General features: G+C 37.5%; 1 protein-coding gene across 3 annotated transcripts in view; it reads left to right on the plus strand.

Annotated features, from left to right (window-relative positions):
* The window catches only part of LOC127438682 (metabotropic glutamate receptor 7-like), a 369,836-nt gene that overhangs the window by 168,307 nt on the left and 178,327 nt on the right, over positions 1-23,202 (plus strand). For all 3 annotated transcript variants that reach the window (XM_051694434.1, XM_051694432.1, XM_051694435.1), the window contains exons 3-4: positions 19,150-19,285; positions 22,563-22,717. In XM_051694434.1, coding sequence (XP_051550394.1) covers positions 19,150-19,285; positions 22,563-22,717 — 291 coding nt within the window. The remainder of the gene's footprint in view (positions 1-19,149; positions 19,286-22,562; positions 22,718-23,202) is intronic.

Consider the following 23,202-nt stretch of genomic DNA (forward strand, 5'->3'; position numbering starts at 1 on the left):
TACGCCACCTCCAAGGTCAGCCCGATGTTGCTGTAAATTAGTCTTAACAATGCAACCAGTCTAGAGAATGAGATGTGTTATAATCTTGGGTCATTGGTTCCCTGGGATGGACACAAATAATCGAGTAGAAAGTTTGTCATAATAAACATACAAGACTGAACATATCCTGTTGTATTCTAAAGAATCAATGTGACAGGTTATTTTTTCTTGACATTTTTTTGTTTACGTGGCTTGTTGGCTTGCGGCAGTAACAATACAGCTTGCTGTTGAAAAGCAAAAAGGGGAAAAAAGGAGTGAATTTTTAAAAGGTTTGCTTTCTAGAATTTTAAGTTAGAAATACCTCAGGATGACTGGTTACCTGATGCATAAATAATAATAATCAAATAAGCCTAGTATACACCAATTAAACTCAAAATGAAATGTAAATTGACCCTATTTACTTTTATAATAAGGATAATACGTTTTTCCAAAGAAAATAATTTTGTATAATTTCAGCAAACTGAAATAATCTTGCCCGCCTCTGCTCCTCTAATCTGATTGGACAAGCGGCCTTCCAAGAGTGCTGATATTTAGTTAATTGAAGTTAATATAGAATAGTTTATTAGTGTCAGTAATACATTACATGCAATCTTGATTATGTAATCCCAAATGTTTGTAATAGGATTTAATTTTTATACTTTTAATCCAAAAGTAGTTAGATTAGATTACCTAAAAGACCAAAAGTGTTATCAAAAAGATCATGTTACTGATTATAATTTTAGTCATCTTATGTGTAATCAGTACCACATTAGATTTAATTTAATTTGCTATGTGAATGAAACAATTTTAAATGAAGCCAAAGCATTATCAACTGTTGCATTTCTCAGAACAACACACAGACTGACTGCCTGTCTGTAACACAAGTGTCCAAACAAACAGTACAGTGTCCCAGTGCTGTTATTCTAAATATATTACTGCTCTTGCAATGCCTCTCGTCCAATCAGATCCGAGGACTAAAACTAAATAATGTATACATCATTAATATCTTTTTTATTTTCTGCCCTTTAGAAATGTGTGCTCTGCCACAGTCCCGTTTAAATTACCCAATTACATTTTATTTGGCAATGTCTTTCTCACAAAAACATTCCCGCTGGTTTGCAGACATCTGTGTTAAGCTTTTGGACATGCCTCAGTGCTCGCCAAAAGAATGACTGACTGCCTTTCGCACTCTTTGGATTGATCTGCTTAAATGTTTCGTTTTGTGTTTTGTCAATCTTTTTTCTTCAACACAATAAAACAAAGAGGTGAAGACTAAACACGGCTTTCACCGAGACAAAACATGCCTTTGAAGATGAGTAGGAACATTGCTTTTAATTTGAGGAGGAACCCCCCTTTGAACCTACCTCACACATTGGCTCCCTCAGGAGCTCAGTCGCTTATTTATTATTTTTACGCTGCATTCACTCGCCATCCTTTGGCTTCACTTTGAATTTTTTATTTTATAGACAATAACAGCTTCTCCTCTGGAGTGATGCAATCGCCAGTTCACACAGGTTGTATACAGTAATTGCTGCTCGTGTGAAAAGAATACAAAAATTTGGGGAAAGCATATTTATGACCATTGGCATAAACACTGGTTTTGCCATCAGCTTTTCAATTACGTATTATTACATCAATAATATATTGGGGAAATATTCATTATTTTAACATGTTTCATTTTGCTTGTAAGGGGAAAAAAAGTTACTTACCGAACATCACTTACTATATATTTGCAATAATAATAATAAAAATAATAATAATAATAATAATTGCATATGGAACATTAGTGTTTAATTTAATTTACATTTAATTTAATTTAATTTACATTGTACATTTTCATTTTTAATTTTAATGCTTCCATCACAGTATGATGTGTCCTGTCTGGTGAGATCTGCTAACACGAGGCTTTTGATTACTTCTCCCCTGGCCTCAGATGTTAGACAAAAAAATGTAAGAACGCAATTCAAGATAATGACTTTTCGCCATGACATACCTGTCATTCAAATGAACACGTTGAGAAGGAGGATGAGCAAGCCCATTGTATTAGCAGTTATTTACAAGAAGCAAAATTAGCTCATGTGTTGTCAAACACAAATGCATTTTTATTACAGTTTATCTTCTGCTCTCACTGGCTCTGAGTTTAATTGCTCTGATATTACTGGGTGCTTTTGACATTTCTCATTGCAAATGTTGAACATGTCACGGATGCTGAAGATCAAAATGATATACAAAGCATTTTCACCATGCCAACCTCCATGCATTTGCCAGCTACTTAAAAACAAACTAAATCAAGTTAGCGAGGGCAAATTGGATGTTTCTGTTTCTGCTTCTTCAATGGTCTCTCAACATTTCTAAGCTTTACACGTTAAACAAAGAAGCTTGGGAAGAGTAAAGTAACTCTGTGGGGAATTCAGTAAGAATGAATTGCACTTGCTGATTTGCATGTGCTGTCAGTGTTGTTTTAGCACTCCATTCACTAAAGGAATAATGCAAATAAGGTAACGGTGCCGGTGCTTAATACAATTTTCACAGGGCAATTCCCCATTCTGCAAACTGGTTCCGGGTGCTAAGTTATTGAAGGTGCAGCAGACTACTGTGATCCGCCATATTTTGCAGGCAGATCGTATGGGCTGCTCTTATGCAAACAAGGAAAATGGAAGGCAATATTGCAATATTGCCCAACAGTGCTCACCCACCCATGGTTACGTAAGTATTTTTCCCATTCACTTTTTTCCATAGGGATTTCATAAAGTTATTTATAAGCGGGTTGTATGCCATGAACCAAACCAACTATCTCCGAGGTGAATCACAACATTACAAACTTGAATTTGAAGTGAAAAAGTATTTGAAAATTTAACAAAAAGACAAAGGCTTAAACTGTGCACTTAAAGAGCACCTATTATGTTTTTCCCAAATATTACTTTTCATGTAGAGTGTTATATAGCTGTTTGTGAATGTAAAAAAGTCTGCAAAGTTTCAAAAATCAAAGTGCACGACAAATGGTGTAATTGACTCCCAAAAGAAAGAACTGATTCTGAACACCTGAAACGAGTCATTAGTAATTCCAGACTTACTTCCTGTACTAACCCACGTAATTTGGTAAAAAAAAAAAACTCTGGTCTTCATTGGCTGCTCGCGAACAGCTTTGACCCGCCCTCAAACACTACACTAAGCAGTAGACCAATCACAACAGACTGGGACATCTGACCAATCAGAGCAGAGTATCCTTTAGAATGGATCATTGAACGAGTCGTTTTTGACACTGGGAAAAAAAGGTAAAGCTGAAATTTAAATTATGAGCAAACTAAAGTGTTTTTTTGATCTTGGATGCATGTAAATCTATTGTATGAGACCATTAAAACAAAATTAGGCATGTTTAAAAACTCTTTAATGTCTTTCATGAGGGAATGAACTGCAATCCTACAAAAGCATTGCAAATTACGTAATCAAATTAAGCATGATAAAATTATAAAACTATTGATTTAAAGTTGTTGATTATAATTATGGAAACAATAAATGATCATTTGATTGCAAAATATTCCGATATATTGACCTTATTCAGCCCCGCCCCTTTTCAGTGCTGCGCACTTCCGTGTTTTGTCTCTTACCTTCCGGTTTGTATTGAAGCTACTGAGAAGAGTTTATCAAAATGGATTACGTGTTGGAACACAAAATATTTTTCAGCAAGAGTTGGCGGTGTGAGTCTGCACCACCCCTTTACTACATGAAAATGTTCATGTGTTTTTGCTGTCACTGTAAATGTTCATATTTCCAACATTCACGAAGGTAAATTGGACCTGGCAGATCACATTCAGACAACTATGACACACTACACTTTATCATGATACAAGTGTTTATACATATAATTGGGGGCAGTGGTGGCTCAGCAGTTAAGCCTCCAGGTTACTGATCAGATAGTTGGGGGTTCAAGCCCCAGCACCACCAAGATGCCACTGTTGGGCTCTTGAGCAAGGCCCTTGACCCTATCTGCTCCAGGTGTACTGTATCATGGCTGACCCTGCACTCTGACCATATACAGTGAAAGAATTTAACTGCAAATGTGCAATATATAATTCTGATAAATTTTTATGTTTCAATTTATTAATAATTTGTTAAAATGTGTAGTAAACATGAAATTTCAAACAGTGACAGCTTGTATTATTTAACATACAAGTTAATAAACATTAAAGGAAATTACATTTGTACTCTTTTTTTTTTTAGACCACATTTTTAAAAGGCTTAAATGTGATTACAATTGTTGTAAACAGAATCATAAATAAAACAAACACTTTCAAATGTATATTTGTGTGTATATGTGTGTGTCTGTGAATAAATATACTGGCATCCTTTCCCCTCTCCCGGTTTAAAATCTGTGCTCATTAACAATAACACGATAGGAGAATGACATAAGGAGGTGGAAAGAGGTGTCGTACAGAGATATTTTTAATGAATTTGTGTTGTCTCTTGGAGTTTCATGAGCACAGATGCATATCAGTACGTCCACAATGTGAAGGTAGGATCTTGTGTATTTATGAATGAAGTTCTCTTGTTTTAAAATCTCCGCCGTCTGCTTCCAGTTTTTATAACTGTAGCAGGTTCTCAATCTGGGCAAATAAGGAGTCAGTAGGCAACGAAATGTCAATGTGAGTATTTTTTATTACTCTTCAGCGTCGTTCACAAACTTGAACAAAAAGGGCACTCAGTGGCCAAGTAATCACACACAAATGAGTCAATAATTCTTGTCGTGCACACACTCAGGAACAGTTTCTCTCTGATCTCTCTCTTGTACTCTGACGCCTCGTGCGCCTTTTTATGTCTCCCTCCGCCATCACCACAACAAGAAACAGGTGTTACAGATAATGATAACCCAGGTGACGAGCCTTACCGCTCTCTCTCTCCCGCAGACAGATACACGACCACGCCCCATCACCACAATAACATCCTCTGAACACTTGATACTACTCATGATAACTTTTGGCTATTCTACTAACTGTGAATCCACTTCGCTAGCTAATTACACTTTGATATCAACACCATAAAGATCTATATAGCAACTGCTGTACCGGAAGTTCAAAGACAAAATTTTCAAGATGGCTGCATGCTAGTTTCACTTGCAAATAAGGTCAAATATGAAAGTTTCAGAGTGTAATGAAACTGACTTGAATGCGTCATTCACAGTATGTCATGGAAGTGTGTGGTCATTGCAGAGCTCTTTTGGTGCACTTTGCTGGATGTGATACTCTGATTGATGGATCTTTCTCTGCTGGATCACTGATAGTGTAGTTATTCAACAGAAATTCCACTATTAAACACTATATTTAAACAATGAATTTGTAATAATGTGGACTGATGGCTTCAACAGAAGCATATAAAGTTGATAACCTCAGATCTCATTGTAGGTCTGTCTTTATAAGTTATCGTTAAAATTCTATTTGCCTATTTACTGTAGAAAATGAGTGGGATTTTTACTTCTGGAACTGACTGTTGCACTCTATTGTATGGCATTAAAAGACGTATGGATTACTTTCATTGTACTTTTAAGGTACTAGTTTGTACTCTTTTTGAGCTCTGCAATATAAATCATCCCCTATTTTTTAAAAAGAGCATCTTGGACATTCAGCCTAATATTTCCTGTTGTGTTTCAGAGTCATTCAGCTTTGAAACGACATGAGGGAGAGTAATTTGTGACAGAATTTCCATTTTTGGGTCAACTATTTCTTCAAGACTTCCATCAACATTTAATTTAACAGTCTTTTCTTCTTGTACACAAGCACTGTTCTGAGTTTTTGTTAAATGAACCAATGTGCCTTAATGCAAAGTGCCTCTACAAAGATAGATTGGTCCGATGATCATGTCTGACGTTGGTCCAGTTAGTAAATATATGTAGTTTGCAAAGTCTACGTGCTCTGCCATTACAAATTGCCTAATTGTTGAGGCACAATTTGTTCACTTTGGGCACAGAACTGTTTTCTAGGTCAGCATCTTGAAATGGAGGTTTTTTTTTTTTTTTTCGTCTAGATTATGTATTAATAATGATATAATAATTAAAAATAAATAAAAAGCCAATGGTTTGCTCGCCTCTGTGCGTCACAAATTTTTGTGACCAGAATTGAAGAGGGTAATTTGTGTCAGTAGTGATGAAGATACTGGACTTGCACCGTCTCAAGATGATATACAAGAGGATGATGAAAGATCTTGGGTTCTCCGCCAGCAGCCTTTCAATGATTTTCCATTGTTACATATTCAATAGAGATTAATTGCTGGCCCATGCAAACAACTTTTCCCTCAAGCCACAAATCAACATAACACGCTATACAAGGCCATCTCAGATGATTGTGATATCTTGATTGGTTGCACCATCTTCCCAATATACACTAATGAGATGCAGTAGGGGCATCTTATTGGATTCATGCCACCTGATACTGCAGATCAGTGTTGGGGAAGCTATTTTGAAGTACTTTGTTACTAACATTATTGTCACTGTGCATATATCTGCCTGTTGAAAATTGGTTTGGTTTATGGCTAGGGGTAGAGTTAAGGGATCTAAAATATACAGTATTTAACGTAGTAATAAACATTTATATTTTGTTGGACAAGGTAGTTCATTACTGGAAAAGCTACAGCTGAACTATTGTCAAACTACTAAGAAATGCAGTTAGTAGTTTTTAAATTTGAGTTAGTTACTCCCCAACATTGCAGTAGATATTGAGCATTTTCTAAGGCCCACATGATGGAAATTGCCCAAGCTTTCTGAGTGGCATGTTGAATTGCCCTGCAATTTTAATAAGATCCTTGAAGTTTTGAGTTAGCTTCTGCAGCCATTCTGATCTCTCAGCCCATATCTCAAGGCTAACCTTGTAAGATTTACACTCAGTGTGCAGCTTTTATTTGAAAAAAAAATTAAGTCATATTTCAGGCCATTGCTCCGGCCAGGGAATAGACATGAATGAACCATAAAATGATTACCTAGATCAATATATTGTCATTCGTAATGCTGATAAAAAGTGAAGATGGCACCACAGATGGCCCCCTCGTTATGGAGCTCTCCAGTTCTTTTGTTGTTTTTGTTTGTTTGTCCTGTGTTTAGTAATTTTTTTTTTCAATCAGTTTTACCAGGGACGAACTGCTGAACATATGGCAGCACATACCAGACAATCTTTTCCCGGTTTTTGACTATTCGGACGTTTTGCTGGACATTTTAGTCGGAGGCACAACTGTGTTGTTTAAGTGTGCTATGAGACACAGGCGAGGGAAGCGAGCTGGCACGCTGGTCAAGCTCTGTCAGCACAGCATTCGAACAGTGCTGCCGAGTATTCATCTGGCAAATCTCCACTCTCTTCCTAACAAAACGGATGGACTGCATCTCCTCACTCATACAAACAAGGACTTTTCAAACGTTGCTGCATTGTGCTTCACTGCAACCTAGCTGAGTGAAGCCATTCTGGAAAGTGCGTTACATCTGCCGGGCTTTCAGCTGTTCAGAGCGGATTGCATTGTGGGGTTAACGGGGAAAACGAGAGGCAGTGGAGCGTGTTTTTCACAGATCAGAGACACGGAACAACAAGACCCGGAATCAGTTATTATTATTCTCGCCGATTTTAACAGAGCCAATCTCACCCGTGAACTGCCACAATTCAGACAGCACATTACATGCCCCACCAGGGACAGAAATATACTGGACCACTGCTACACAACATTAAAGGATGCGTATCGCTCTGTCCCTAGAGCAGCTTTGGGACTCTCTGATCACTGTCTGGTTAATCTTCTTCTGACCTACAGGCAGAAACTTAAATCAGCTAAACCTGTAGTAAAGACTGTAAAAAGATGGAAAAATGAAGCAGAGCTGGAACTATAAGCCTGCTTTGACTGCACTGACTGGAATGTTTTTGAAGCTGAACACACAAATCTGGACGAGTTCACAGATACTGTAACATCATATATCAGTTTCTGTGAGGATATGTGCATTCCTACTAGGACTTATTTAATGTTCAACAACGAGAAACCATGGTTTAAAGGAAAACTCAGACAGCTTTGTCATGCCAAAGAGGATGCTTAAAGAAGTGGGATAAAATCTTGTATAATCAGGCCAAAAACACACTAAGGAAATTAAAGTGGCAAAAAAAGCTACTCTGAGAAGCTGAAAAACAAGTTTGCAGCTAACATCCCTGCATCAGTGTGGAGAGGCCTGAAAGACATTACTAACTTCAAGACACCATCCCCCAACACTCTAGGGAACCAAAAACTGGCTGATGACCTCCTGCAACCACCCTCCTCCCCCCTCCCTGCTACTCAACCTGCACTTACGATCTGTGAAGAGGAGGTGTGCCGGGTCTTCCGGAAACAAAAGACAAGGAAAGCTTAGGGCCCAGATGGTGTTTTACCCACTTGTCTAAAATCCTGTGCTGACCAGCTGGCCCCCATCTTCACACAGATCTTCAACAGATCACTGGAGCAGTGTGAAATTCCCTGCTGCTTCAAACACTCCACTATCATCCCTGTCTCAAAGAAACCCAAGATCAAAGGACTTAATGACTACATACCCGTCGCTCTGACGTCTGTGGTCATGAAGTAATTTGAGAGACTGGTGTTGGCCCACCTGAAGGACATCACTGGACCCTTTCTATATCCCCTTCAATTTGCTTATAGAGCAAACAGGTCTGTGAATGATGCAGTCAACATGGGATTGCATCATATCCTGCAACATCTGGACAGACCAGGGACATATGCAAGGATCCTTTTTGTGGACTTTAGTCTGGATTTCAACACCATCATCCCAGCTCTCCTATGGAATAAATTAACTCAGCTCTCTGTTCCCATGTCTATCTGTCAGTGGATCACCAGCTTTCTGACAGACAGGCAGAAGCTAGTGAGACTGGGGCGATTCACCTCCAGCACATGTACAATCAGCACTGGTGCCCCCCAGGGATGTGTGCTCTCCCCACTACTCTTCTCCCTTTATACCAATGACTGCACCGCCAAGGACCCCTCTGTCAAGCTCCTGAAGTTTGCAGATGATACTACTGTCATCGGCCTCATCCAAGATGATGATGAGTCTGCATACAGAAGGAAGGTTGAACAGCTGGCTCACTGGTGCAGTCATAACAACCTGGAACTGAACATGCTCAAAACAGTGGAGATGATAGTGGACTTCAGGAGGAACATCCTAACATTGACCCCGCTCACCGTTCTGAACAGCACTGTGGCAGCAGTGGAGTCATTCAGGTTCCTGGGCACTACTATCTCACAGGACCTGAAGTAGGAGACCCACATTGACTCCATTGTGAAAAAGGCCCAGCAGAGGTTATACTTCCTTCATCAATTGAGGAAGTTCAACCTGCCACAGGCGCTGCTAATCCAGTTCTACTCAGCAGTCATTGAGTCTGTCCTCTGCACTTCAATAACTGTCTGGTTTGGTTCAGCCATGAAATCGGACATCAGAAGAATACAAAAGGGCAGTTCGGACTGCTGAGCAGATTACTGGTTGCCCCTTGCCCTCCCTTCAAGAACTGTACACTTCCAGAGTGAGGAAAAGGGCTGGTAAAATAACTCTGGACCCCACTCACCCAGCCCACTGCCTTTTTTAACTGTTGACTTCTGGTCGACGCTACAGAGCACTGAGCACCAGAACTGTCAGGCATAAGAACAGTTTTATTCCCTCAGGTTATCCATCTCATGAACAGTTAAAACTATACCATGATTACGTGCAATACACAGCCTAGTCAATTATATTATTTAACATATCCTTCCTCTTCTGTATTACATTCCCTTGCACTGTATATAACAGATTTGTATTTGTACATACTATATGTATATTTTTGTCTTATTGTGCATTTCTATATATACTTATATTTCTAATCACTCTTTATTTTTATTCTATTCTTCTTTTTTTTTTTTTTTTTTTTTTTTTATTTCATCTCTGTCTTGTTGTTGTATTGTTTGTGCACTGGAAGCTTCTGTCACCAAGAACAATTCCTTGTATGTGGAAGCATACTTGGCAATAAAGCTCATTCTGATTCTGATTCTGATAATACACTATCGGTCAAAACTTTTGGAACACTTGACTGAAATGTTTCTCATGATCTTAAAAATCTTTTGATCTGAAGGCATATGCTCAAATGTTTGAAATTAGTTTTGTAGACAAAAATGTAATTGTGCCACCATATTAATTTATTTCATTATAAAACTAAAATGTAATTAAAAAAAAAAAAAACTTTTTTTTTATTTTTTTTATTTTTTTTAATTGATGACTTGGACCAAATAATAAAGAAAAGCAGCCAATAAGTGCCCAACATAGATGGGAACTCCTTCAATACTGTTTAAAATGCATCCCAGGGTGATACCTCAAGAAGTTGGTTGAGAAAATGTCAAGAGTACATGTCTGCAAATTCTAGGCAAAGGGTGACTACTTTGAAGATGCTAAAATATAACACAGTTTTGATTTATTTGGGATTTTGTTTAGTCACAACATAAATCCCATAGTTCCATTTATGTTATTCCATAGTTTTGATGACTTTACTATTATTCTAAAATGTGAAGAAAAAAAAAATAATAATATATATAATCCAAAACTCCAGTATCCTTAAAACTGAGAAACAATCAAAGCCCATACACTCTTTGAGGTGTAGCATCCTGCAAACAACTGTCATTGGGGTCTGTATTGGCAGAGCCAATTTTCAGCCAAAAAATATAAAGGTTTTAAAACTTACGTATATTTTATAACAGTAAAGATCTCTCTAGCCCCCCTTTACATCCGGTGTACAACCTTATTGTAAAGTGTTAGCAAAATATATATATATATATATATATATATATACAAAAAATTGACACTTGAGATCACTTGATTTGAGATTACTTGTTTTTTGTTTTGTTTTGTTTTTATATGATTTCATTCAGTTTAATTTCATTGCTGTCTAGGAGAAACAATTGAGATGTTAAAGAAATGTTCTTTCCTTTGAGTTCATCTTTAATACTGTAACAGCAAGGCTGGAAGAGCACAGGAACAAGGATGAAGTAGACGAGACGATGATGAAGTGTGCTGAACCCAAGTGCAGTTTATAATAAACAAAACAAAATAAAGACAAGAACTTAACTAGAACTAGAACATGAACATGAAGACTTGACTTGACTTGACTTGCAACAGCTACAGATAATCAATACACAATGAGTGACAATGGCAAACATGAGGGCTTAAATACATGGACATGGGTACCCACATGACAAAGACAACCAATGATGAGACTTAACTAATGAACATGATAACAGGAAACCAATAACAAAACAGGAACCAATAACAAAACAGAACTGATAACAAGACAATAAACCAATAAGAACAAGACAAATGAAACCAGATAGTCACATGACAGGATCACATGAGGGGAACAGGAAATCACATGACAAGACACATGACAGAAAACAGGAACTAGGAATCAATGAACTAAACTTCAAAATAAAAGACATGAAATACAAAGCATGAACAAAAACAAGAACCAAAACACACACATAAACATGACAAATGTATTAGGTTACACCAATAAAACATATTTTAAGGGTTAGATCAGGTAGAATAGCCCCTTAATTCTCTGGGGTCTGAGGGTGTTTTGGGCCCTGGAGAAGTTTTGACATGCCTTGACATTTGTGCTTTTTTCAGTTGCTTAAAAACATATTAATGGCTAAAGTCTGATAACACTGTATTCAGCACAAACTGGGCTACAATAATATGTGAGCAACATGTACATGTTTGTATTTTTGAGAAAATAACATTTATGCATGGTTTTTGAAAAAAAACAAAAATTGTAAGTCACTGAAATAAGGCCATCTATCACATAATAAACATTTGTTCACAAGACTTTTGAGGACTGGATCTTGTAGCCTAGAGTTTTTGCTACAAAAATTATGTGAAACCCATCCTGATCACACATTCATACAAAACAATATAGTCATTTAACTTTTGTAAGACACTTTGTGTTAGAAAGGCCATATGCGAGGAGGCGTGGATGATCATGAATATTGATGTGATTCACACCTGAGGAGACAAAGACCCCTCCCCTGAGAGAGAATGAATGTGAGGAGACTTAATGATTGAATGTATTATCTGACTATACATTTTCTTTACATAAAGACTTTACTTAAAAACTTTAGACCTACACTACCATACAAAAGTTATTAGATCTGGAAGATTTTTTAATGTTTTTAAAAGAACTCTCTTCTTCTCACCAAGGCTGCATTTATTTGATCCAAAATACAGCAAAAACAGTGATATTGTGAAATATTTTTACAATTTAAAATAACTTTTCTATTTGAATATATTGTAAAATGAAATGTATTCCTGTGATCAAAGCTGAATTTTCAGCGTCATTACTGCAGTCTTCAGTGTCACATGATCCTTCAGAAATCATTCTAATATGCTGATTTTCTAATATGGGCATATTTACAGCTCATTTTACACATTTACACCCAAACAGATATTGGCAAGCACAAGCTTCATTGATGAAAATGAGGCAGCATAAACACTAGTTAAAATAAAATCTAAACATTCATATTATTTTTATATCATATTACATGTCATATTTATATCATACAGCATACAATTTAAATACCTGCTTTAGCCGAAACAACATTTAAATGTAACTTAAACTTGCCTATTAGGACATATTTCAAATGTCAATACTCTGAATACTGGCTGGCAAGTCTGGACTTGTCCAGCTAGTAAAATATGTACATGTTTATATAAAATAGCATGTCAACTAATGTAATTAAAACTAAATGACTTACTCATCAGGAATTGTATCCTTGGCTGGATCAGCTCGCTATTCAAAATGTAAACATTCATCTTCGGAGTCCTGCTCTTCTTCTGAGGAAAATGTGAACTCTTCCTCACTATCCAGGACCATCTGTAGAGCTTCCTCACCTGTGTAGCGTGCCATCTTCCAAACGTGCAGGAAAGTGAATGAATCTGATGATGAACTTGATGTTTTTTTAAGGCATTGTTGGGGGCGTTTACCATTTGCATTGATTACCTCAGCACATTACTGTATGAATAGCACGCTCTGCTGGTGGGTAGGATCACATTAGCGATAATTAGCTGAGCCAGGAGAAACTGTACATCGCTTTGTTTCATACAGATTACATTGCAGGAGAATATTTGTTTTAAATTTGAATTGTTTTATTTAAAAGTAGACATTTTAAGCTTTCTTTAGACATAAGATTCATGTGATAAGTATTTGCAGAGTTTCAGTTCATTTTTGTGACGTGTTTCAGAAAGATGCTCGTGGAGAAAGAGACGGCTGAAAGCGCACCCTGTATATTTTCTTTATTTTACAAAAGCACAAGGTTTTGCTGTTATTGTGAGTGTACACAAATAAAAGTAGACCCTTTATAGTCTCTAATGATGTCTTACACTTATCTGTAAGCCTAAGTATTTCAAGTTGTTTCCGGTGTTATGCGGAAAAAATACAGCAGGACGTGCCGGCACGTCCGTCGACCCCAGAGGGTTAAGGCAACAGTATTTTTAAAGTGCATTAGTCAACTACCCAAATGCAAATTTGCACATCTCCAAATGTCACTCAATACCAGCCAACTGCATACAATCAAGGTTGAAGTGTTGAAAATGCACATAACTGGGTTAATTGGATCAAGGTATACCAAAACACAGCCATGAACGGACTGAAATAACAGGAATATCAGCGAAGACTGGACTGTAGTGATAAAATCAGCGGGAAATGGGCTTTCTGAGGGATTAGAGAGAGATCAATGCGTGTAAGTGAAATTCAGTCAGCACACTTGCCAGTTTAATTCACAAGGCAGATTAACTCTAATTTTTGAGACTTAATCTTCTCAATTCTCTTATATCACACTGGTATGCTTATTAACTCTGTCAGTAGTCCATCTCGCTCTATATAACACTTATTTGTTGGATTACATTCTTCAACACAGTGTCATTAAATGAGTATCACTTACACAAACTTATATAAGGGATAATGTGTAGTCAGCAAGTTTTTATCGCAGAATACACCCCGACAGGGTTATCAGGAATTTCTTGTATCACCCTGAAGGGGTATATTTTGCGATAACAACCAGCTGACTGTACTTTATCCCACTTATTGCATGGCTACTAACCAAATAAACAAAAGCATTGATTTGCTCTAAAATTATGTAATTATGTGAGAAGAAAGAAATCGCTGTACAGCTGAAATCCACCTCCGGTTTGCGTCGGAGTTCTGTTGGTGTTTATTTTGTGAAAATAACCATCTTACTCATCATTTGGCCTATTACGAGAATACTTGCCAAATAAACAAGTAAATGAACATGAAACAGTGATTTGCGTTGACATTATATATGTGACAAGGAGGAGGGCGTGGCTGGGCTGTAACGATGGACACCCGGCGCTGAATCAGCCCAATCAGCGGGAGAGGGATAAAGAGGAGCCAGGGGTGCCAGTTTGGGAGAGAGTTACGAGACATGAGCTGGAGAAAGACTGTGTGAATTTATGTCCACTGAAAAGAGTAGTTTCTGAATGTGATCGCTGAAAAGCGTAAATATTGAGTTTCAAAGAAATAAAACATAAACACACACACAGTGGCTGCGTGTGTCTCTCTCTCTCCCAAACTGGCATCCCCGGCTCCTCTTTATCCCCCTCCCACTGATTGGGCTGATTCAGCACCAGGCGTCCATCGTTATGGCCCGGCCACGCCCTCCTCCTCGTCACAGTAAGAAAAGAAAGAAATCACTGAACAGCTAAAATTTGTTTATCTGTGAGTTCTGTTGGTGTTTATTTTGTAATGAATGTCTGCTTATTGTGCATCTTATTACAAGACTACTTGCTAAATAGATAAATAAATGCACATGAAACAAAATTGTTTTATTAGCTTACTTGTAGAGATCGCACAGTGATCCGAGAAGCAGGAAAGATAGCTCGCAAATTCCCGGATGAGCGGTCTGATATGCGGATGTGCAGTTGTTACTGAAATATCAGACCACTAAATGGTGCTATTGACCAATCAGAATTGAGTATTTCAGAGAGCAATGTAATAAGCTTCATAATCTAATGCAAAAAGCTTAAGGGATCTTGTAACATATGTTTGGTATATACATGCATTGATTTTCATAATGGTAAGTTCATGCCAACCCACACGTTATAAGCATAATGCAAAAATTTATTTTTCACAAATGTGTAGATATTCAGTAGATATAAAGCCAATTCATAGTACCAAAGCTGAAAAAAAAAAAAAACGCTTCTAATTTAGTTAAGATTTGTTAGGATTAGTTAATGTTATTGCTCGTTGGTCGCTCTTTTCTCACATTAGGCACAGTCAAACTAGCATGTCATCTCAGTTTTGCTCTCGACATTAAATCTACCTGCTTCTGAGCATTTGATTGCATGTTGATAGTGTGCGCCTCCTCTTTATTTCCATATTTCATTTAAACAGACCTCTCCGCACTCATGTCGCAAAAATTACCCCCTAATGATGGAAAGTGTCTCCAATCTCAAACATTTATTTCCCTGAGAGTCTCTGATGGCTGTTGAAGCTCCGTGATGAAAAGATGCGACATCAACAATCTCCAAAGAGCCAATTACCAGAGGCTTTTCATCCAAAAACATTTTTTTTTTTTTTCCCCATCCTCATACAGCAATAATGACTAAGATTTAGGGTTTAGCATGTCTTTTCATAACAAATCAGAAAATATGTCAATGTAAATATATTTGTGTAACATTTATGCTCAGTTCAGCCAGAAATAACAGGGAAAACAACACTTGAAAGGTGAAATTCTAACATGTAGGTCAGTCCATTATGTTGTATAGGGAGGAAATAAAAGCGGCCTCACATTTTGTGTAGGCCACATTAATGGTGAATAAAAATAAAAATGATTATGAAAAGCTGACTCTGAGATAAACAAGCCCCTAAACAGTTTGCCCCCCGCCCAAGGTTTATTTATTTATTTATTTATTTATGTTAAATGTATTTTTAGAATGTAGAATTACACCAGGATGATATTTCAAGAGGACTTGGAAAAAAGAGGGTCTTCCCTGAGAAAGTCATTACATATTGAGGTTTGCCCTGGATTATGGTGGCCATCTCAGAAAGTTAAAGATTAGGAATTTGATCCAGGTCAAGCCACTGCAGTCTGATAGAGTAATCTCCGAAAACTGCTGGTGACATCTGACTTTAAGGATTAGAACAACATTGTTGGCCCTGAGAAATGTCACAATCCTCCTACTAAACTGTATTATTATTAATTTTCAAGCAACAAGCCATGAGAGACCGTACATTACAGTGATTTTACCACAGTTAAAGGAATTTTCCGGTTTATTAGATTGTAGAGTTTGAACTGTTTGTTTGATGCATTTTTATCTGCTAAAATTAACTCCTTATTTTAAATGTAATGCTGCCCAAAAATACGTTATTAGCAGAGAAAGCTCCTTAGATTTGCACAGAATTAGAATGCCCATTGTTTACAAAGTTATATTTGTCCATTTAGGTATTTTGACTAATTTGTCAAACACTTCTGGCCTTAGTTATTGGTAAGACAGAGCTGAAGATGAATTGTAGTTTGCTGAATTAACAGGAACAGTTTTGTGTTGTAGGCTTACCTTCCGTTGGAGAAAGTCAAAATGGTGTATGGGTGGATAAGACAAGAAATGAGTTAATGGACTTTGCATGGAAATAATGTGACATTCATTTTTAACCCCACCAAAGAGATATTTTAGGGCTGAAATTAGTGATGGGAATATGCAGATGTTTAACACGCTGACACTCCAAGAATGCAGCACTACTTTGACCCAGAAGAACACAAGCTTCTTTTGTTAGACTCTGCTCAACAACAAAGAAAGAGAGTCATAAACAATGCCTGGATTACGTTTCAGTAATTTCACGTCACATTGTTTAGGGGAAAATACAGGCCATATCCACCTTGGTGATTCACGCTGCATATATTGTCAGCATGCATTGTGTATTTTCAAGCCGTGTTGGGATGAATCGCATGGCTGAGAGTGATTTAATTATAATTGGTGTCTGCAGGGCTTGTCCATGTCAATTTAGTGCAAGTCTTGCCACTCGGTGACATGCTTCTGGAAAACTCTAATTGGTCAGTTAACATTAGTTGACAGATCAATTAAATCGCATTAGCTCAGCTTGAAAGGCCGGAAAGGGTCAGATTCTGGGCTTATTTTCATGGTATGAGTCTAATGTGGTGGTACAGTATGACAGGAATTTAAATAACCATCATACAATGATGTTTCCTCTTTTGTGGCAATTCAGTTTCGGTCATGCTAGCTCGTAAAATGGATGTGATCTCTTTTTGATTTGCGAGCCTGACTGAAGTATAAACTATGAAGACTTGAAACAGTGATTCAGCCTGTGAGCTGATAGTTTGAGATGCCTGCACTAAATAGCACAAAACATAGTCAAAATATCAGTATTTAACAATAATATTTGTTTCATTAGAGAGAAAAACTGGGCTTGTGAAATTATGCGGGGACCTTTGGAAACACTTCGGAGTGATGACTCAACAGTATCATTGAAACGAACTGTAAGAACAAACCAACTAGCTGAAATGTATGTGAATTTCAACCGTTAGCCAATATTTGTGCATGTGTTTGTACAAGCATGCAATCCCAAGCAAAATACCCTTTGTATCCTGACACATTCTACTAAAAGTTAGGATAACAGTAGGGGGTTTACCAATGAATGTTCCAGATAATGAGAAAGATTCCCATGGCTAAGTTGACTGTGCAATGAATGAGAAGAGAAGAGCACAGATGTGGGGTTTTGTTGGAGACAAAGACATGGAGTGATGCCAAGATCAGAGCCCCTCTTTTCAGAAAAGCCAGCCTGTATGTGTTAACTTCGATTGTCCCTTTTTATCACATTTCCAATCTTCTTCATAAAATGCCACAGGGCTGCGGGCATGGACTCAGATATTGATGTTGGCCAATAAATCGTCAGGGAGATTTGGAGTTATCATTAACCTCCAAACTATAAAAAGCAAGATCTGTATTTCACGTTTGCTTGCAACTCTGCCAAAAAAGCATTGAATTTTGTTTTTCCTTAGATGAATGAGTTATGTAGACTCTTTATAATAAAATTATCTGATTTTTTACAGTGACAGTGCAAAAATTCTGTACAGATGCATTTGACGTGACATGTGAGACATGTACTAATACATGTCTGTGACAGTTTAGGCCTCCGGTGAGCAAGACAAAGGTGACTGTGGCGATGAACACAAAGCTCTGTAGCAATTTATTTAACAGTACTATTCTACATTTACATACTATATTATTACAACAACTACAGAAATTAATAGGTACTAATCCTAAACTTAACCACAACCCTAACCTTAAACCATATTAAGGACATGTATTTTCCTAATATTACTCAGTACTTTCTTGGGTAAGTACACTATAAGTATACTGAAATTACATGTACTGTAAAAATACTGTACTGTAAAATTAAGTGCAACCCTAAACTTTGTTCATTTATTCTGTCCTGTGATGTAACATAACAAAACTAGATTGTTTTTTTATTTTTTATTATTTTTTTTTTTTTTTTAGCATTTATAAGAGTTTATATAAGTTTTGTTTATTTCTGTGGATGCAGCATATGGGAGTCTAACATTTGGAACCAATGTGTCAAAATTGCATTTTTTAAATGTTAAATATAATGTTAATTGAGAGACAACCTGTAAAATTCATTTTACGCACCACAGGCCCACTGAAATTAATCTGTGTAGACAAAGAGTTGATCAAAATTTGAGAAAAAACAAATTACATTGTGACCAGTTACAGCACCTAAAATATACTGCACACATTTTAAACTCAAATCTAGACTTTGAAAAAATTAAATAATACAAAAATAAATCACATCCATTTGTCAGCTACCCACAGAATATCCAGTGGGCAAAATTCTTGAAAATGGATGGGTAAAAGTGACATATAAGGTACATTACTACCTGATTCGAACCCATGAAACCTGCAGAACTGTTGATGGATTTTGACATGCCTTAACACTTCATCCCTAGCAGTGCCATCCAAGACGTTTCCTGCACGATATCCATCCCAAAGTTGTCGATTTTCTCGTAGATGGTTCCTAAGGTATCATTGGCTTCACTCAAGGCTCTCTTCTTATCTTTCTCTAGGTGGAATCTGCATAGCTCAGTCCCTGAAGATCCCACACGACCACAAGCAGGCCGATTTTGACAAGATTATCTGGCAACTGCTCGAGACACGTCACTCCCGGGCGGTCATTATTTTTGCTTATGACGAGGATATCCGGTAAGCTCTTAACAGCCTTCCCAACCACACTTGAAGAGAAAGAGCTAATAAATAAAAATTTTAACCAATTAATTTCTCCCTTTCGAGCAGCAGAATAACAACGTAAAAGTACTTGATGACAAGTAGTCAATACTTAACTCAAGGGTGCAATTTAGGGAGTTATATCTTGTTTGCCCCTTAAAGCTCATCCACTAGTGGTATTGATTCATAACATCAACATATCAGCAGGCAAATTCAACATTGCAATTTTCATACACATGTACAATTCAGGGAGGAATTCAATTGCGCCCACTGATAGCATTGTTTATATGCACACATCGTCTGCACTGGTTTAGCATCCAGTTCACTAAAGGAATTATGCAAATCAGGTAACTGCCCAAACATGCCTAAGAAATGAGTGCTGAACACAATTTGCACATTGCTGTGTTTAGAGTGCTAGTGGAGGATGCAAATGAGTGCCATAATCTAGTAAATTTGACTGGGACAGTACGGCATCACCCCACCACTGCAATTCTATGAAGCCACTAAGAGGAAAGCAATGGAATTTCTTTTCTGAAATAGCTCCCTTGCAATAGTTTTGCGTTCCCTCATGTAACCGGTCCTTATCGACCCGCTCCAAAGCGGGATTCGAACTGGTATCAGTCAGCATGGAAGGCAGACGTGCTAACGAGGAGGCTAAATGCTACAGCCACTAAGAGGCTGTAGCCTTTAGCCTCCTCGTTAGCGCACCTCTTGGGACCTCTTGGGCCATGGGAGTGAGGTTTACACACACTGCACAGCTGTCACATACCAACTGGCTCCCATTACACTCACAATGGTTCACATTCTCTCACAATGATTTTCGCTTTCTTTTGCAATAAGTTTTGAATCCCGACGCAATAAGGTTTGCGATCGCTTGCTATTAATTTGGGTTGCCTCACAATAGCTTTAGCCAACCCTTACAAAAATTAACCATGGTTTAATTGTAGTAAAACTGCAGTAATCATGACTGTAGTAACTTTTTTTGTTGTTGGAGGAAACATTGTGTTAAAAACACATCAAACTTGGTGTTACTATAGTAAAACTAAAAATGTTATTATTATTATTATTATTATTATTATTATTATTATTATTATGTACAGTTGTGCTCAAAAGTTTGAATATCCTTGAAGAATTGGTAATATATGTACCATTTTTAAAGAAAACATGAGTGAGCAGGCAAAACACATTTCTTTTATTTCTTATGGGATTCATATTCAACTGTAGGATATAACAGAATGGCACAATCATAAAAAAATAAATGACCCCTGTTCAAAAGTCTGCATTCCCTTTGGTCTTAATAATGTATAGCATCAATGACAGTGTGCAGTCTTTTGTAATAGTTGTCTATGAGGCCCCAAATCCTTGCAGATGGTATAGCTGCCCATTCGTCTTGGCAAAATGCCTCCACGTCATGCAAAGTCTTTGGTCGTCTTGCATGAACCACACGTTTGAGATCTCCCCAGATTGGCTCGATGATATTAAGGTCAGGAGACTGTGATGGCCACTCCAGAACCTACACCTTTTTCTGCTGTAACCACTGGAGGTTCAACTTGGCCTTGTGCTTAGGGTCATTGTCGTGCTGGAAAGTCCAAGAGCATCCCATGCGCAGCTTTTGTGCAGAAGAATGCAAATTGTCTGACAGTATTTTCTGATAACATGCTGCATTCATCTTGCCATCAATTTTCACAGAAGCTGTGAGGCGTGTCAAGGTGTTGTCGGGCATATTGTAACCGGGCTTTTTTGTGGCATTGGCACAGTAAAGGCTTCTTACTGGCAACTCGACCATGCAGTTCATTTTTGTTCAAGTATTGTCGTATTGTGCTCCTTGAAACAACCACACCGTCTTTTTCCAGAGCAGCCTGTATTTCTCATGAGGTTAGCTGTGGGCTTTTCTTTGTATCCTGAACAATTCTTCTGGCAGTTGTGACTGAAATCTTTCTTGGTCTACCTGACCTTGGCTTGGTATCAAGAGATCCCCGAATTTTCCACTTCTTAATAAGTGATTGAACAGTACTGACTGGCATTTTCAAGGCTTTGGATATCTTTTTATATCCTTTTCCATCTTTATGAAGTTCCATTACCTTGTTATGCAGGTCTTTTGACAGTTCTTTTCTGCTCCCCATGGCTCAGTATCTAGCCTGCTCAGTGCATCCACGTGAGAGCTTACAAACTCATTGACTATTTATACAGACACTAATTGCAATTTAAAAACCCACAGGTGTGAGAAACTAACCTTTAATTGCCATTTAAACCAGTGTGTGTCACTTTGTGTGTCTGCAACAAGGCCAAACATTCAAGGTTATGTAAACTTTTGATCAGGGCCATTTGGGTGATTGCTGTTATCATTATGATTTAAAAAGGAGCCAAACAACTATGTGATAATAAATGGCTCCATATGATCACTATCCTTAAATAAAAGACATATTTTCAAAATCAATCCCAAAAGTTCACAATTTCTGCCAGGGTATGCAAACTTTTGAGCACAACTGTACATAAATATCATAAAATAATGGTTAAAAAATATCATAAAATAATGGTTAAAATATGGTTACTGTGTAAAACCTTGGTAAATATCATTGTTACTAGGATTTTACTATGGTATTTACCATGGTTATTTTTGTAAGTAAAAAATATATATATATCACAAGTAGTACAACTGTAGTAACCATGTTTTTTTGGCAGAATGATTATGATATTTATTACCTTTGCCACGAATATCATGGTTACAATATGGATAATGTGAGGGACCTCAGACATATTGTGAGGGAATACAAAAGGGTATCGTTATTTGATTAATTAATGCTGTCATGATCACTACAAAATGTACAAAAACATCCCATTTAAACATAATTTGGTTTACCGTCAGCTTTCCACAGGGAAAATGTTCCACACTTTCAACTGTGCAACATTAATTGCATCAGACAAATAGCGCTGACTTCAGTAAATAAGGCACAATCTTTAATAAGCCTAATTTACATAGAAATCAGGTGTGTTTGCAGTGAAAAGATTGATAATGACTTAATTTATAAACTCACAGTACAGTGCTATAACAGCCCAGCACCTGGTTAAATAGGACTGCAGGTGGTTCGTGAATAAGAGGCAGGTTTTTGCACTAGATTATAGTGCACATTTCACTGAATTCACCCCTCAGTCTTGATGCTTTTACAATTGCTAGCCAACATTGCCATGCTCACTTGAAGAGTCACAGAGGATTTCAATGTCATGATAATGGTTCCATGTGTGGGAATGTTCACAGGGGGATCCTTAATGCCAGTAAAAGAGCAGATCAAGTGGGCCATTTCCTGTGGATAGGGTCAGATAGCTGGGGAGCCAAGAACAGCCCTATTCAAGGCCTGGAGGATGCCGCCGTTGGCGCCATCACCATCCTGCCAAAAAGAGCGACTATTTTTGGTAAGAGTGCAGCATGATTGATAAAGGTATTTATGGGGGGAGTGGGGGGGGGGGGGGGCATTTTACTTGTTAACTTGTTTCAGTGTTTCCTACATCGCTAAGTTGTGAGCATGCAGTCTGAATTTGATGTGCAAATAACACAAAAACAATAAATCGACAATACGTCTTTCTATTGCATTCCCCTCACTGCTTGCATCTAACAACAAATCAGTGGCTCAAAAACGGGGCAAAGGCGAAATTTTCCTTTGGAGGTTAAACCTTATTCTGTACAAAATGTATAGACATTTAGAAAGGCTACATTTTACATTTCTTATTGCACTTATTTTAGTGTTTGCAATGTTTTTTTTTTTTTTTTTAAGTAATGTCAGGCGCTCGGTTGAATGAATGGAAGGAACATTGCTCTAATAATAGAAAAATAATTTCTCTAGTGTCTGCAAAACTGTGTCACGTTTGATGGAGATGGTGGCTGGTGCATGTAGAGTCAG

Source organism: Myxocyprinus asiaticus, chromosome 50 (assembly GCF_019703515.2).
Source record: "Myxocyprinus asiaticus isolate MX2 ecotype Aquarium Trade chromosome 50, UBuf_Myxa_2, whole genome shotgun sequence".
NCBI lineage: Eukaryota > Metazoa > Chordata > Actinopteri > Cypriniformes > Catostomidae > Myxocyprinus > Myxocyprinus asiaticus.